The 15,962-nt window shown below is 39.3% G+C and overlaps 2 protein-coding genes across 11 annotated transcripts in view; one reads left to right on the top strand and one right to left on the bottom strand.

Annotated features, from left to right (window-relative positions):
- The window catches only part of CENPP (centromere protein P), a 169,710-nt gene that overhangs the window by 101,869 nt on the left and 51,879 nt on the right, over positions 1-15,962 (top strand). The window contains exon 7 of one of the 8 annotated variants that reach the window (XM_072128268.1): positions 3,097-3,267. The exons of the other annotated variants lie outside the window; for them this stretch is intronic. Coding sequence (XP_071984369.1) covers positions 3,097-3,252 — 156 coding nt within the window. The 3' untranslated portion in view covers positions 3,253-3,267. Of the gene's footprint in view, positions 1-3,096; positions 3,268-15,962 lie in introns of those variants that run through there. 8 annotated transcript variants of the gene reach the window in all.
- Positions 10,434-15,962, bottom strand: part of ECM2 (extracellular matrix protein 2) — a 28,495-nt gene continuing 22,966 nt past the window's right edge. For 2 of the 3 annotated variants that reach the window (XM_072128254.1, XM_072128253.1), the window contains exons 9-10: positions 12,409-12,735; positions 10,434-11,948 (exon numbers count right to left, since the gene is read on the bottom strand). In XM_072128254.1, the coding sequence (XP_071984355.1) occupies positions 11,780-11,948; positions 12,409-12,735 (496 nt within the window). In that variant the 3' untranslated portion in view covers positions 10,434-11,779. The remainder of the gene's footprint in view (positions 11,949-12,408; positions 12,736-15,962) is intronic. The other variant, XM_072128252.1, reaches the window with a different exon arrangement.

Here is a 15,962-nt window from a genome sequence, read left to right on the forward strand (position 1 = left end):
AATCATGATAACTGTGGCCCACAATTATAACATGGACTTCTGGTGCAGAGTTGGACTGACCATATGCTCTCCATTGAAGCCAATGTAAGCATGTAGATAGCCCAGCAAGTACCCTCTGCTTTTTCGGCGCTCCCTTTGACTTGTATGGAGTATGCATGGTGATATCCTGCAAAGTCATTAGTTGTTCTCGGTAGTACTTGGCTTCTGATAGACTTGTACATTTTGTGACAGGAAGCTTTATAATACATAAACTTGGTCCTTATTTGCTTTCATAAAGAGTTAAGTTAAATGTGGAAATACATTTGCCAAAACCACATTTTGTCAATCGTTTTCAGATGTCATTACAATGTCTAAAATAAGTAGCCTAAAACATTAAAAGGAAGGACTGTTTCATTACATAGACACATGGGGCAGATTTATCAAGCTGTCTGAAAGTCAGAATATTTTTTGTTGCCCATGGCAACCAATCACAGCTCAGCTTTCATTTTACCAGTGCTCATAAATATTTTAAAGGGGAGCTGTGATTGGTTGCCATGGTCAACAAGAAATTTTCTGACTTTCAGACAGCTTGATAAATCTGCCCCATGCTCTCTTTAGTTGCTACTGGGGTAATGTAGTGTTTAGATGTTATACACCAGTGCAAAAGCTTCTTGTAAGAGAGATTTATTCTTAAAGAGGTTGGCCGACAAAATGTAGCTAAAATGTTTAAGAGGATAAAAGAATTAATAGCAGTTCCTGTACTGACGTTGACAGTATACTCACTATATTGGCACTACAGTACTTATCATCTGATACAAAAACCCATGATGATATAAATAAGTCAATACATCAAAACTCAATGTCTTAATCACAAAATGAAGCTTAAATAGTTTGCTTTTATGATTCACAAAATTTTATGAGCTTTCTAAAGTTGGTGGAATTATCTCCAAGATGGCTGCCATAGGATACTCCAACTTCCATGAGCCCTCAGTTATCAGTAACATTTCCTACCTCTTATGCTCTGCTCCGATATTAATGATGTGTATGTACCTGCCAGCACTACAGATTGCCCCACTAAGATTTGGTCTCATCACAACACTGGCCATACTGGATGTATCACATACTTTAGCGTAGCAAGCGCCATCGTGTGATACATCCCTCTATATTGGTATGGCCTACTATGTGCTGATTGTCTCCATGTTCATCATCATCCAGTCCCCTCCAACATACAGTCCCATATAAATAAAAGCACACTCTCCTCCCTTTAAAGGTTCTGGATGACATTTGGCATGGTTGCTTTCTTCCACAAACTGCGCAACACCTGGCTATAGTTTGTGCTGTAGAAAACCATGCATTACCTGTTCATGGAATAAAGCAGACATGGTTTTCAAATCTGAGACCATGCCTTTAAATCCACCAACAAGGAAGGTCAAAAAATCCACCTCCTGCTCTGTCACATTGAGCCAGAATTGTAAAGTTTTATGCATCCGGACTGCTTTTGTAATCTTTAATTATTCTGGTTTTCAATAAGGTGGTAGTATTGCCCACGTTTGTAACTTGTATACCTTAAAACTATGTATGCTGCTTCCTATGCTATATGTGACTGGATATTGCTCTTTTTTTCTGTTATATTGTTAAAAATATATTAAAACACAATTATATTAACCCCTTAAGGACACTGCCATTTTGTAGCTTAAGGCTCAGTCCCATTTTTTGGATTCTGACATGGGTCTCTTTATGTGGTTATAACTTTTGAACACTGTTGCTTATCTAAACTATTCTGAGATTTTTTTTTCCCCCACATGTTGTACTTCATTTTAGTGGTAAATTTTGGCTGATAAGTTTTGCGTTTATTTACAAAAAAAAATCGAAATTCAAAATCAGCACGTTTTCAGACAGATAGATTTACCACCTAAATAACTTGCTGAATAACATTTCCCATATGTCTACTTTACATTTTCATAATTTTTATGGATTTAGAATGGTCAAATTTTTACGGTTATACGTTCATTTAGCCCTAAAATTTACACATTTCCAAAAGATAAAAACAGAAAACCCACCATACAATTTGTTATGAAATTTCTCCCGATTACAGAGACCCCCACATGTGGCCATTACTTGTTTAATGGGTGCACAGCAAGGCGCAGACAGGAAGGAGGCATCCCGTGACCCCCGATGCCGGCTCGGCTCTACTATTCGCAGGACTCGGCTATTCGCAGGACTCGGCGCAGTACAGCTACAGCGCGGAGCCCTAAGGGGTTAGAAAAATCCACCTGCCCAACATACAGTGCTACTTATAAGGCGCTCACTGTATCCTTCCCATATAAATGCATCCATCCTGTCCCCATCGGCCTCCTAACATGCAGTCCCAAGTGAATGCATGCCTCCTATCCCTCCAGGTTTCTAACTGCAATGTTGTATAACTACATCCCTCCAGCCCCATGTAACTACGCCTCTCTTGTCCCATCAGCCCCATCAATATTGTCCATTCCCCCTGCACATCTAGTCCTATTCTGCCTCACACACCTTCGCTATTCTCCTCTATGGACTGACCCCCTCAGCACAGATATCTGAGGCTTCTCTGCTCCTTGATAATGGCTCTGCTCCAAATCATGACACGCCCTGCCCTCTCAAACCCACTAACATCAAACCCTCTGCAAGCAACCAACTACAGCCGAACATGGTGATGATTACATGACCGGCCCAGGCAGGGGCACACGTGACAAGCAGCCATCCTCTGTCCCGTGTCTGGTCCACTGAAAGAAAATGAATGGACTGATTAAAGGGCCAGTAGCATTTTAGTTCTCCACTACAGTGTATGTCCATAACATTTTTCTGCTATGGGGAGAAAAATTTGAAATAAAAACTAATTACATATTAGCTTATATTTTAAGGAGTTAAATAAGGTCACTTATTTGTCTAAACCGTTTTATTGATCCTGATGGGACGCAGTCTTCAGTGCAGGAACAGAATTATGTTGACACATGCAATCTGAGAAAATATCTGCAATTTTGGAAACTTACATGAATAAATGCTGCTCCATGTGGACATCCTAGTTTGACCCAGAAAACGATACCTTATAATTAGAGTTTAATTTGCTGTATATATACTTTGCAGATGCCGAGGGGTATGACTCCAAAGTTTTTGTTTGAAGAATATTGGACCAATAAAAAAAGAAAGACAATAAACAAAGCACATATGGCAACAAGAGGAGAGATGAAAGGAGGAACATGTACATCTGTGCCAGGGAAAGACTCTGAACACCTCCTGTAACTGCTGCCCTGTGCTTTAATTTTTTGCTCTAATAAGAGAGTAAAATGTGGTTTTATGCATATGAGTCATAGGTCGTCTACATGGCCTCCCACTGATTTTGTATTGTTCTCCTTATTAGTCCATTTTATTGCAAACATGGCTAGGCAATATTAAAGCAAACCTGTCACCAGGAATGTCACTTTAAGCTGGTGACAGGTTCCAATAGCCTATGCTATTCTATGGTGATTTTAAGATTACCTTTGTCAGCATCCTGAATCATTCCAGTACTTTATTAGTTTCCTTTCACATTAGATTGTGGAGAGTCTCCACAGAGGGGCCAGTGTGTGCCTGTGTCTCCTTATGCATTCTTCCTCTCCTCCACACAGTCCACCTCCCTCCCCTGCATGCATAATGCACAAGAGCTGGATGAGTGTGGAAGAGAGGAGACGGACACAGGCACACACAGGCTGCCGCTGCCTCAACCCAGGTACTCGCCACCCACTGGCAGCAAGAAGCCAGGTAATTTGAAACAAACTTATAAACACTGCTGAAATTACTCAGAATTAGCATAGCATAGGCTATTGAAACATCTCACCAGCTAAAACTCACATTCCTGGTTACAGGTTTAAGCTCTGCACTGCAGCATTGTTTGTTCACTACTGATCTTTCGGTTCTTGACAGCGGATGGAGACTATAAAAACACTTCGGTCTGACTCCAGAAAATAAAGAGTCCTTCCAAGTTTTGATTTTGGAAAACACGTTATTCAATTTACAATGTTATGTAATGGGATTCAATTTATAAAGCCCAAAACAGGATCGGATCTCTCTGCATTAGTCATTCCATGGACTGGAAAGCCGTGACCTTTTGTTACTTTAGAAGAATCATGAGCACAGTAGACGGGACATATTTCCAAGCTAGGTCAACACTAGATGTTAGGTAACTGAGAAAACTCTGTTGTTGAAGGAGCAGCACTCCATTTGGAAGTCAATATATTTCATTGTCTTGGATTTCAACCAAGACTACTTTATTTCAAGAGTGCTCACATCTTATAGTCATATGTTTCAGATTAACATTTTCTTTGCAAATTCACTAAAATATGAATCTCAAAGCACCTAACTCCGTGTTGGCCAAATAACCATTGCATTATGCCATCATAGTATAAATGGCTACAGTGTGTGTGAACGGCTCTCAGTCCACTCATTCACTAGGACTAAATTGGCCGTGCACATGGGCGACCAACACTCCATCTCAAGGAGTTGTGTTCAGATCGGTCACATTACTTGGAAACTTGCAGATCTGGTAGTTATTTCCTGTATAGCGGAAAAGTTCTAATGTGTTACTGGAATCTCCAGGTTAAGTTTACATTGACATTTATTTGTCTGTTTCATAAAGACGTATACATCAAATGACAGAAAACAATGGATCATGAAGGATGCAGATGTGAACGTAGCTTGAAGATAATTAGCCATAAAAGCTCAGTTAAAGGGCTGAACATGAGTTAAGAGTTAAGCAGAGTACTAGATGCATCTTTCCACTGTAATGTGATCATATCCAGACTGTCAGCCCTTTTCAAAATGGCAGTATTGAAGAATGAGGTATACGGTCTGTAAAAACGCTTATCCTTTACTCAAGTAGTGGAAATAAAAACACAGAGCAATACTGAGGAGAGATGTAATCCCACAGTGGCTAAAGACCACACAATTGTATAAGTTCTTGAGTTATCTACTGTGGTTTTGGTTCCCTTGTATCTCGAGCCAGCATCATCTTGGCCATTTTTTTTTTCCGGAAAATGGAATTTTATGTTTTCACCAGCAAGTTTATTGTAGATCGGAAAATATAGCTTTCTGTTAAGTCAGGAAATACTTTTTTTTTTTAATAAGCCACTTTGATTAGTTAGTTATATTGAATCTAAAGTCACTATTACATGCAGGGCTATGGAATTGTGATAAAATAGACTGACTCCAACCTGTCTCCATTCCAACCTGTTTAAATAACCCTATTTACATGTGATTTACTTTTTGGCTTTTGAAAATATATGGATACTATTAATGGGCTATTTCAATTGAAAATATGTTGTCCAAAGTGATATATACATTTATATGATATACTGTATACATTTATTGGAAATAAATATATTCCATAGTTTCCCACATAAAAAGTGACTGCTTACAGGCACACAATCTTATTTTATTTACGGTATTTTCTTTTTCTTTTTTTTTCTTTTTTTTTTATAAAAAGCTTGAGAGGGAAATTGGCTCTTTTAACAGCCTTTACAATGCAAGGGATGAAAATTGATGTTGAAAAAAGTAAAAAAAATAGGCTGCACACCACAATATAAAAAAATACTTTATTCACCCAAGTGCTATGTTTCAGATCCTCTTCAGAATCCTTTCTCAAGCGTGAAATTGATGTTGGTTATGAAACAATGGAGCTACTCTATGGTCTGCTACCTAAATGAGCTGCTGCTCAAACAAAACCAACTCCGGATGTGCAAAGAAAAATAGATGTGTTGATTGTTTAGAATGTAGTTTTAGTGGCATACTGCTGCTCTGTATACAATGAGCTTTCTATGGCATATGATGTTGGGGAAAAAGACAGACTGGGCACATCCAAGTCTTTGTTACTGTAAAACAAGGTGCTTTCTAAAGGTGCCTTGCAGGTGCCTCCCACCGCTTAAAATGCATGAATAGCTGTGTAGGCCATGGCCACTAAAAATTAGAGAAAATAACTTAAATGGATTCTCAGGGTGGTCAGTGGGAGTGTGCCATCATCATCTGATCGGAGCTGTGGTGCCTTTGTGGCATTAATTACAGGATGAGAACAGAATTAGACAGCTCCAACCACACTGTAATGCCAGTCCAGGCTCAGTTGTTATTGAAGTGAAGTGATTTATTGTCAAAATGGGAAGTTGTAGGGGAGTTTATCACTTTGATTTGGAGTGTCTTGGTGCTTTTTTTAAGTGAATTTTGCAGAAAAAAAGACAGCAGTGCCAAGGCCAGTAGCACAACCAAAACATTCAACGCAGAGATAAAATATCAACAATGAATTAGGTAAAGACAAACCATGAAAAAAGACAACTTGAACAATCATGATACATGACCCCCATAGAGCCAAAGTCTATTTCATACCTTTTATGTGCACATGATGTTATGTATTTGTGGCATTAGAAGATTGGCACAATACTGTTTGTTGTCACGATCTGATTATGTTACATCTAAGTCCAGCTGGGACGTATATTCGTTTGGCAATGTTACTTTGATATATAACAAAAAAGTATTTTAAATAAGAACTCATTTAAGTGTCCAAATAACTAATTGGGGGTTATTTATCATGAAACGGGCTCCCTGTGACAGCTCAAAGACTGTGTTTGGTGCTCAGCTGAATGTTAGATTTATTAAAGTTAATTTAACCCTGGTTTAACCCCTTCCCGCCGCAGCCCTTTTTCGTTTTCACGTTTTCATTTTTCACTCTCCACCTTCAAAAATCTGCGTAACAAATTACACTTCAAAATGGTGGTATTTAATATTCCATGCCGTGTACTGGGAAGCGGGAAAAAAATTCCAAATGCAGTGAAAATGGTAAAAAACCGCATTTCTTGTGGGCTTGGATTTTACGGATTTCACTGTACACCCCAAATGACAGGTCTACTTTATTCTTTGGGTCGGTACGATTAAGGGGATAACAAATTTGTATAGGTTTTATAATGTTTTCATACATAATGTTTTCACAAAAATTAAAACCATCTGTACAAAAATTTTTTGGGGGATTTTGCCATCTTCTGGCGCTAATAACTTTTTCATACTTTGGTGTATGGAGCTGTAGGTGGTGAAGTTTTTTGCGGATTTTGATGATGTTTACAATGTTATCATTTTTAGGATTTTGGGCGAGATTTTCCGTTACGGGGTTGAATGCAGTGAAAAACCGTTAGTATATTTTGATAGATCGGACATTTTCGGACGTGGTGATACCTAATGTGTTTAGGATTTTTACTGTTTATTTATATTTAGATCAGTTCTAGGGAAAGGGGGGTGATTTGGGGTTTTTTTTTTTTTTTTTTTTAACTTTTTATTTTTACTATTTTTCAGACTCCCTAAGGTACTTTAACCCTAGGTTGTCTGATCGATCCTATCATATACTGCCATACTACAGTATGGCAGTATCTGTGGATTTTACTCCTCATACATTACAATGTGCTGATAGCAATGCATGGGTTAACCCGAAGTAGCTTCGGGTCTTCGCGAGACCCGATGCTACCATGGCGAAGGATCGCCGCTCCCTGATGACGTCACGGGGAGTGGCGATCCACGGAAAGATGGCGGCGCCCATGCCCGCTATCTTTTTGAAGCCGCTAGCAGCTTTGCCGGTGGCGATTAGCAGGAAAACACCCGCGATCCGTGCCGGCACCGATCGCGGGTGTTACTGGTAAGCCTTTGCTGCAATATGCAGCAAAGACTTACCGGCTATGGAGAGGGCTCGGCCCGCGAGCCCTCTCCATGCACCGGGACCCGGCATGTGACGTGCTATTACGTCACATGTCGGTAAGGGGTTAAGTGGTGTTAAATGCCATGATGTGGCTTTTTTTTGAGACCGTTTAACACTTAGATGACTGTTTGATGATAAATGTCCCCCAATGGGTTCTCTACTGAACCTCTATTCAAAACTGAGCTATGATATGTTGTGTATACATTATAGGGCCTCATTATGATGAACATAATGGGGACCAATATCTGGCGGTCTCCATTGGTGCACGGTGTGGTGAGCACACGTTGTCTCGCCATACTGTGACCATGCATGGAGAAATATAGGACATGACCTATATTCCGCTGTGTTACTGCGCCGGACGCTCGCTTCTCAATGAAAAGGGGAGGGATGAGGAGAGCTTATCCCTCCTCCTCTCTCCTGCATGTGGCTGTATGCTCAAGCATAAATCAAGGCCCACCATTGTAAATGGGATATAACTGAAGAAACGCTATGAGAGATGTGTCCTAGAAATGATATAGAATATCAAGAAGATGCACCAAGAAATCTTATTATACATGTTGATCAGCTGTTTTTTCTGACTTCAAATATTATTCCTATAGTTACAAAAAAGCACAAAATGGTTGATATATTAGTCACAGGCTGTACTCTTTTACTGTTTTCATGTGTTAGCGTCTTTGGCGAGATATTGTTTTGCTTTAGGATATAGCGAACCTTGGCTAAACCTTAAAATGTGTTTTTCTTGCACATATTTTCACAAATGCTCTGACAAATGTGGATTGATGTATATTGAAGCAATGGAAACTCTTTTATATTTTTAATTCAACATAAACTATGAAATTATTTGAAGTTAATTGTAAAATCTCATAAAGTAATTTTCCATTTGCATATGCACCATGTAAGGAAGTAACCGCTTCTTTAATATCCATTACACAGGGACTTGGTTACTGTGTAGGAAAACACAGCATGAGTCACTTTCTGTTACCTCCAGTGACAGGACCAGTCATGTCAAATAGAGTTCTAATATTCGGGAGTGAGGTAACAAATATTCTAGTCTAGATCGCTTGAGGCAGGTAAAGGATCCAGGTATTTCACTTTGTATATTATAGGATTTGTCTACTACCTCATATGGGTTTATTTATATCCATGTCTCTGTTTATACCACAACTATATGCCATACTTAAGAATACCTCAAGGTAGAAATGATATTTCACATGTTCTGTGAGTTGAAGGAAGTCTGTCAACCTAAATAGTAGTTATTTTGTGACCTCTATAGATTTTCAGACATACCTTCTTATTCCTATAAGGTTATTGAAAAGGCCCTTGGTGTAACAGAATATAAAGTGCACCTACTCCTTACAAAGCCATCAGGATCTTGTCTTGCAGTGTGATTGACAGTGTGTGGTATTGGAGGATGGAGGTATTGGGGCTCATTTACTTGGGGTTGCACACTGCACTTTCGTTCGACTTTGCACTTTTTTCAGGGATTGCTCGGATAGGTATTTAACAAGCGTCTGCACTTGGATTGTGTCGCGCACGTTCGGTCTTTGGTACAGCTGCGCTGGCTTCCATGCAACACAAATTGAGGGGCTTGCCGTCGGAAGATCCGACGGATTTGGACTGAGCACGGGATTTAACTTTCAAATTGTGTCGCAAGACAATGCACTTACATGCACCACTTAAAAGATGGTGATCTCCGTCGGACCTGAGCGGGGAAGCGACACATACAGGATATCAGGCGCACAATCTTATTGAATCGCGGGACAGTGCGTTATCGCCGATCAATACACTTTCGGTGAACTCCAACGGACAGGTAAGTAAATGTGCCCCATTGTGTTGCAGCAGCACGGAGCAAAGTGTATCAACAAAAAAAGATGGGACTGTGTGCACATCCTGAAAACACACCAGATTAACTAGGAGCGTGCAACACAATTAAATAACGTGGTACAAAGTGCACATTAGTGAGGCGTTCTTCACGAAGGCAGATTCCACCAGTTTTCATATATTTGGGCCAATGTGGCATTAAGAGGGTGGAACAAGTTAAGGACATTTTGCTCTGCTCTTTTATTGTTTGTGTGCTGGTAAGGGCTAATTTTTAGTCCCATTCCAGCCCTGCCAGTGATGATACTTGGCACCCTTCACGTGGATAGATAAAAGGATCTTATTGTAGATTACTATGAGTAGTCTTATTTGTTAATGTATCCAATGGTTGCTTTATGCAATCTAGAAAATTTTATTTTTCTGTAATAAAACCCTTTAAATCCTAGTATACCAATTTTTTTCAAACTATGAGATATATTTAATAGCAAAAAAAAAAACCTTGATGAAAAGTGGCTGCAGCTTTTATAGTTCAAAGGCCTGAAGGGTCCAGCATTGCAGACTCTCCGGAGACCCCTGGAGAACAGGGGAAGCACTGTCCTTGCTTGTCCCCATATGATTATTATTGCAAGACCTACAGTGATGTCAGAAGCTGTCACTGCTGCATCACTGCAAGGTCCTTAAACTCTTTCATGAAGTTTTGGTTTTGGTGTGTGTGTGTGTGTGTGTATTAAAACCAATGTGTGCTGTGCTTGTGTGTGACCAATATTTGGTGTCAAATACATTTTTTTCCTTGTTTGGAAGACTAAATTTGAGGTGCTTGTTAGTGTCTGAAAAATATATACCAATTTAATAACCTACACACATTTCTACATTCTTGAGGGGAATTACCCATGACAAATTATGTGCATTTAAAACCATATTTTTATTAGTAATATTTTATGATCTCAGTCTGTGTCCATACTTGATCCAGCAAGGTGTCGAGACACACAGTATTTATTTTATACTTCTCATGTGCACAATATTAAAAATGAATTTCTAAAAGACATTGACATAAGGGTCAGAAGAGTGGTTCTAGCCTCCAAAACCCACATGGTGTGAAGTTCTATGTGTCATGGAGATTTCATACTGTGGACTGAAGTTGTGAAAGCTTCTTTAAAGGGGTATTCCAGGAATATGAATGTCTTATACAAAAACCCATAAAATAAACAAATGCATGAAAACTCCATGTCATTTATCACAAAATAGAGCTTAAATAGCTTGCATTTATGATTCTCAAAATGTAATTGGTTATGGGCTTTCTGAAGTAGGCAGAGTTATCTCCAAGATGGCCACCATCTACAATTACAACTCCCATGATCAATAATGTCTCAGTAACAGGCTCCTCCCTTTCAGGCTCTGCTCTCAGTGATGATCTAACAGACTCCTACTCTTGTGTGTGTAACTGCTATCACTGCACATTGCATCACTGAGATGACTATACTGGATGCAATGAAAGCAAACCAGGCAGGTGATGTGGGCATGTGACCAGCGGCCATATTCTTGTCAGTTATTGAACTGACTAAAGGACCAGTAGTCTTTTAATTCTTCTAAATAGTCTATGTCCACAACATTTTTCTGCTACTGAGAGCAAAATTTTAAATAACTATGTAAATATTACAATCATTACATATTAGCTTATATTTTAATGACCGATTTGAATATGAATTATGCTTATTTCTGGAACACCCCTTGAAGTCGCATGCATTTCATTGAAGTAGATTGTGCCTTATGGACATATTAGTGTTGTTCATACCTTGAAGAAATGTAGCACAATATATGTATTAACATATATAAAGTTCCCACAGCAGTGGTTTTGCTGTAATAGTTGTGTTCTTCAGAAACCCATAAAGCACATATCAAGTAGACATCCGGCATCTTAGAGGCTAATGTGATGTTATTGGAACTGGTTACCTCTTTGTAATCGCAGCTTAATTGTATATAGTGCTTGGTTTGGAATGCAGAAATTGAGAGCTTGTCTTCCCATAGTCCAGGAAAATTAGATATTGTAGTTTTATAACCTGAATCTTCAGAATTATGAAACTTCCATGATTTAAAAGCAATAAATGGAGCGAATTAGAATAAAACAGTTCTATAGTCTGCTATTTTCTGCTATATTCTTGTAAACCGTTCCTGCTTACAGAATACTTTTATTGTGACATAAATAGGGTTGTAAAGGTTTTCTTGTGGTCGAACTTCTGATCCAATCTGTTACTTGACCTTCTGTGGTTTAAGAATAACGCTAGAGTAGGAGCGAATGCAGGAGAAAGCATAGGGAGATATTTCTCTTGTATTGATGTAATTGTTTTCCAGGTGAAGATATTCTATGTTAGAGTCCCCTTCATCCTCAGCACTGCAGATGCAATTTGGAGACACAACCCTGCACAAACAAATATATATATCATTTGAGATTCCCAAATAACCATAATTTTTTGCAATGATAAAAATACATCCTAGGGTTTATCCAGGTTTAGGGTTTTTATCACTTCTATAGATCCCTTTGGGGTATAAAATAACGACTCTACACTGACCCCTTCCCGGCACTCCGATTTAATGGAAGCCCCCCCCCCCCCTCCGCCTAATGGCTGGCGTCTTTTTGTATACAAGGCTCCTGTCGATAGTTCAGGCCTGCTACAACCTGTAACTGCTTTACTTTCAAGATAGTTTTTAACAAGCGCAGTAATTTATGTTCATCTGCAATGATTTATGTTCCCATTTGCAACAGAGCCTCTGAAATAGTCAAAGGCCACAGTGTTATGTTAACTTTTTTTTTAGTATGTATTAGAATTATCTGTAACCTTTTGGTTTTGTCTAAAGATAAATGTTGGGTGTTCACTTACTTAATTTTATTATTATTCAGTCTCAGTATGTGCAGCTCTCTCATATCTTCCATTCCAGCTGGTATGCTTGTGAGCTCATTGTAATCGAGAAAGATTTCTCTTAATGAGTGATATGCCCCATGAAAGGAAGTCGGGTCTATTCCATCATCATCCAGCTTGTTGAAAGAAAGGTAGAGATATTCCAGCCCTGGATTTAGATGTGCAAACACATAACCTGGAATTCTTTCAATTTGGTTTCCTACAAGTACAAGGTGGAGTAAAGACTTTGGCAGATATGATGGTACTTGGTACAACTTGTTGTAGGATAGATCTATTGATTCCAGGTTCCTTTTGAGAATAGATAGAAACGGATAAAATAATGAGCATAATCTGTATCAGATGTAATAATTATATAGCTAGAAAAAGAGAAACTCCCAGAGATTTTTAGTTATCTTCATTCACCCACAAAAGCTGTTGTATGAACCGTGGGTTGTTAACCCAACTAAATAATTTCTTTTAAAGGGGGTTCAGGTTCATGTTATGGTCTAGGCCATTAGTATTAAGCTTTCAACATACTTTGGATCAGCACCATGGCCCTTATAAACAGCAACCAACACTCATATGATATGAATCAAAAATAATAATTTTACCTCATCACCAATACCCCAGGAAAGGTTATGTTCTCATTTGTTCTCCTGATACTCTGCTCCATTTTAAGAGCATAACAACAAAAATAACATAAAATTATGCTTGGGAGCCAAAATGATAATCCTATTCTCAATAAAATATTTTATATTCCTCGTATGTTTGAAGGATATCTACCATCAGATTCCCTGATGGTACATAATTACTACTTCCCTCCCCGTCCCCCTTTGCTGTAATTTTCCTTCAGTATATCTTCGAATGGATGCATTTAGTTGAAAAATAGGTTTTTATATTATTTAAATGAGTCTGAAGTGTTCTGCAGAGCACCGCAGGGCTCATTCGCGAAGTAATCTCTTCAAGACCCTGGGATGACTGGCATCATCCACAAAGAGTTTTACAAAGCCGGTGACGTCCTTCCCACCGTGCAGCGCAGCAAGAAAGAATTTTTCAGGCAGGGCTTTTTCATCTGAAATTTTGGCGCTTAAACGAAGTGTATAATAAAAGCCAATGAACCCTTTCATCTTATCAGCAGCATCCCAGATGCCTACGTATGACTGAATTTTTAGACCACTAGAAGGGATTTGAAATCTGGACAATAGAGCAGCTTTAGGGGTCTTTTGCACTGGATTTATTTTTTAAGTCAGTGGTTCAGGGATTTTTACGGACCCCTTACTGAGCTATTGTGTTCAATGGGTGTTTTCACTTATTAGTTGTTATGAAACCTCTCCTATTTTTCAATGACGTCCCCAACTGGAGGATGACCCTTGACCTCTGTAGGTACAGGAGGCAGAGAAGTTAAATGCCCCACCCCTGCATCCAAAACCCAGTGGCTTCCTGCCCCTACACTAGGCAGGGAGAAGAGAAAGATCGCTCCTCGTCTCATTTAGTTGGGACAGTGATGGGGGTTTGTCTAAGGCTGGCTTCCTACTGAAATCTGGTGAAGACTTCCGCTGACGCAATGCGAATGGGAAGTGACGTCTCATGGAGCATGATCTGGAAACAGGTGCATGGGGTGGTAAGTTTAAATTGATTAGCGGGCTCGCACGCTGCTCTGAGGTCTCCGTAGTGGTGTATGCAGCTCAAGCTGACAAGTGCGCTTACGAGATCAGGATCTGTCTGATCCCTGCTATTGAGGTCAGAATTCTGCCTCTGCCAAGGGTGGTTTTTCCACTCTTTTATGTTCTCTGACTTAGACAGAAACCTGGGTAATACAGGCACACTGAGTGTCTTGTCTCCCCCATTTGTCTGTGCCTGCCAGGACTAGGTATAAACCCTTTTCATATATTACTTTTTTTCCATTTTATCCAAACCAAACAACCATCTCGGACCCTCTTGAATAAGTCCCATGTGCCCCCGAAAAACCCAAGAAAAGGACATTGTTTATTTTATTTTGATTAAAATAAACAAACGGGTCTTCCGGATGAGCTGCAATTTAAAGACTTTTAACAGACACATTCTATACAGAAGGTTCAAAATGGAAACTGTAAACTCTGCAACTGGGATGTATACTATCATGTGCCAATATACTCTTCCTCCCAAAAGTTTTTCAGATTCGTGATCCTGACCCCAAAAGTAAAAGAGGCTTACTTCTAGTACAAAGCTCTGCTATTTGTGAAATTATCTGCCCCAAGACTCTTCTCAAAAATAATGATCGAAGTTGTGGCTTTCTTGAGGACAAAAAGCTTTATGATCATTCCATATCTGGACGTCCTGCTAGTAGTCGCTCGGACAGAACAAGAGTTAATAAGACTTCAAGCTAGCAACCCTTTAACCGTTAGGGTGGATAATAAATTGGGAGAAATAAATTTTAAGCCTGAGTACAAAGATTGTATTCCTAGGGCTGTCTCTGGAGTCAGTATTACAAATGTCCTTCCTTCGGTCGGTCAAGAAGTCAAATATAAGTCAACAAATATTAGCCTTCCAAAAGAATCAAAACTGTTTGCTACAGGAAGACATGAGCATTTTAGGTCTGACAGCATACTTTTCTGATGTACAGCATATAGTGGAGCCAAAGTCACACCTGAACCCTGCAAAGTTGGATATTGACTTCATGGGAAAACAACCTGCTTCGTCTAAATCAGATGGTAGAGCTTCCAGCCTTGGTCAAAAGATCACTGAACTGGTGGACAAACCTATTGAATCTAGAACCAGGGGTTCCTTGGCACCCTTGGCCATTTATCTGAATATTTATTTATTCTGAATATGGAAGAAATTTATTTCTTTCTATGATCCTCCTGACCAGTTGTCCCCTAATATTTCATAGGTTCTGGACTTCCCTTCCTACAAGCGGGATTCAACAAGTGCCTAGTTCTCTAAGTTCTGTTTTTTCAACACATCCCTTGCGGACCATACATGGCTTTGATAAACCTTTGGATCCATTTCCAGACTAAGGTACTGGTCCTCCGTTTAAGCCCCAAGAAAGTGCAAGCACTAGAGTGTTGACATTAAAAGTAGCCTTCTTTATAGCAATTATGTCAGCCAGAAGGCTTGGAGAAATCCAAGCCCTCTACAATATAGACCTTAAGGTATGGTTCTGATGAGTCTCCTTATGTTTCCATCGTAATCAGGAAATTGTTCTACCCTCTTTTTGCCAGAATCCAAGATCCTCCAAAGAGTCCTCCTGTACACATAAGAAGAGCCCTTATTCATTACATTGAACTGACAAAGCCTTGAAGGAGAGATGCCAACATTCTCCTTCAATTCGGAGGAAAGAACAGAAACAAAAAAGTCTCAAAAGCAACGATTGCCAGATGGATCAGTACAGTCATCAAGGAAGCCTAGGACTCTCAAAACATTCTGGGGATTTTAACCCCTTAAGGACGCAGGGTTTTTCCGCTCATTTCTCGCTCTCCAACTTCAAAAATCCATAACTTTTTCATTTTTACGTGTACAGACCTGTGTGAGGGCTTATTTTGTGCATAACAAATTTT

The sequence above is a fragment of the Engystomops pustulosus genome, chromosome 10, assembly GCF_040894005.1.
Source record: "Engystomops pustulosus chromosome 10, aEngPut4.maternal, whole genome shotgun sequence".
Classification (NCBI taxonomy): domain Eukaryota; kingdom Metazoa; phylum Chordata; class Amphibia; order Anura; family Leptodactylidae; genus Engystomops; species Engystomops pustulosus.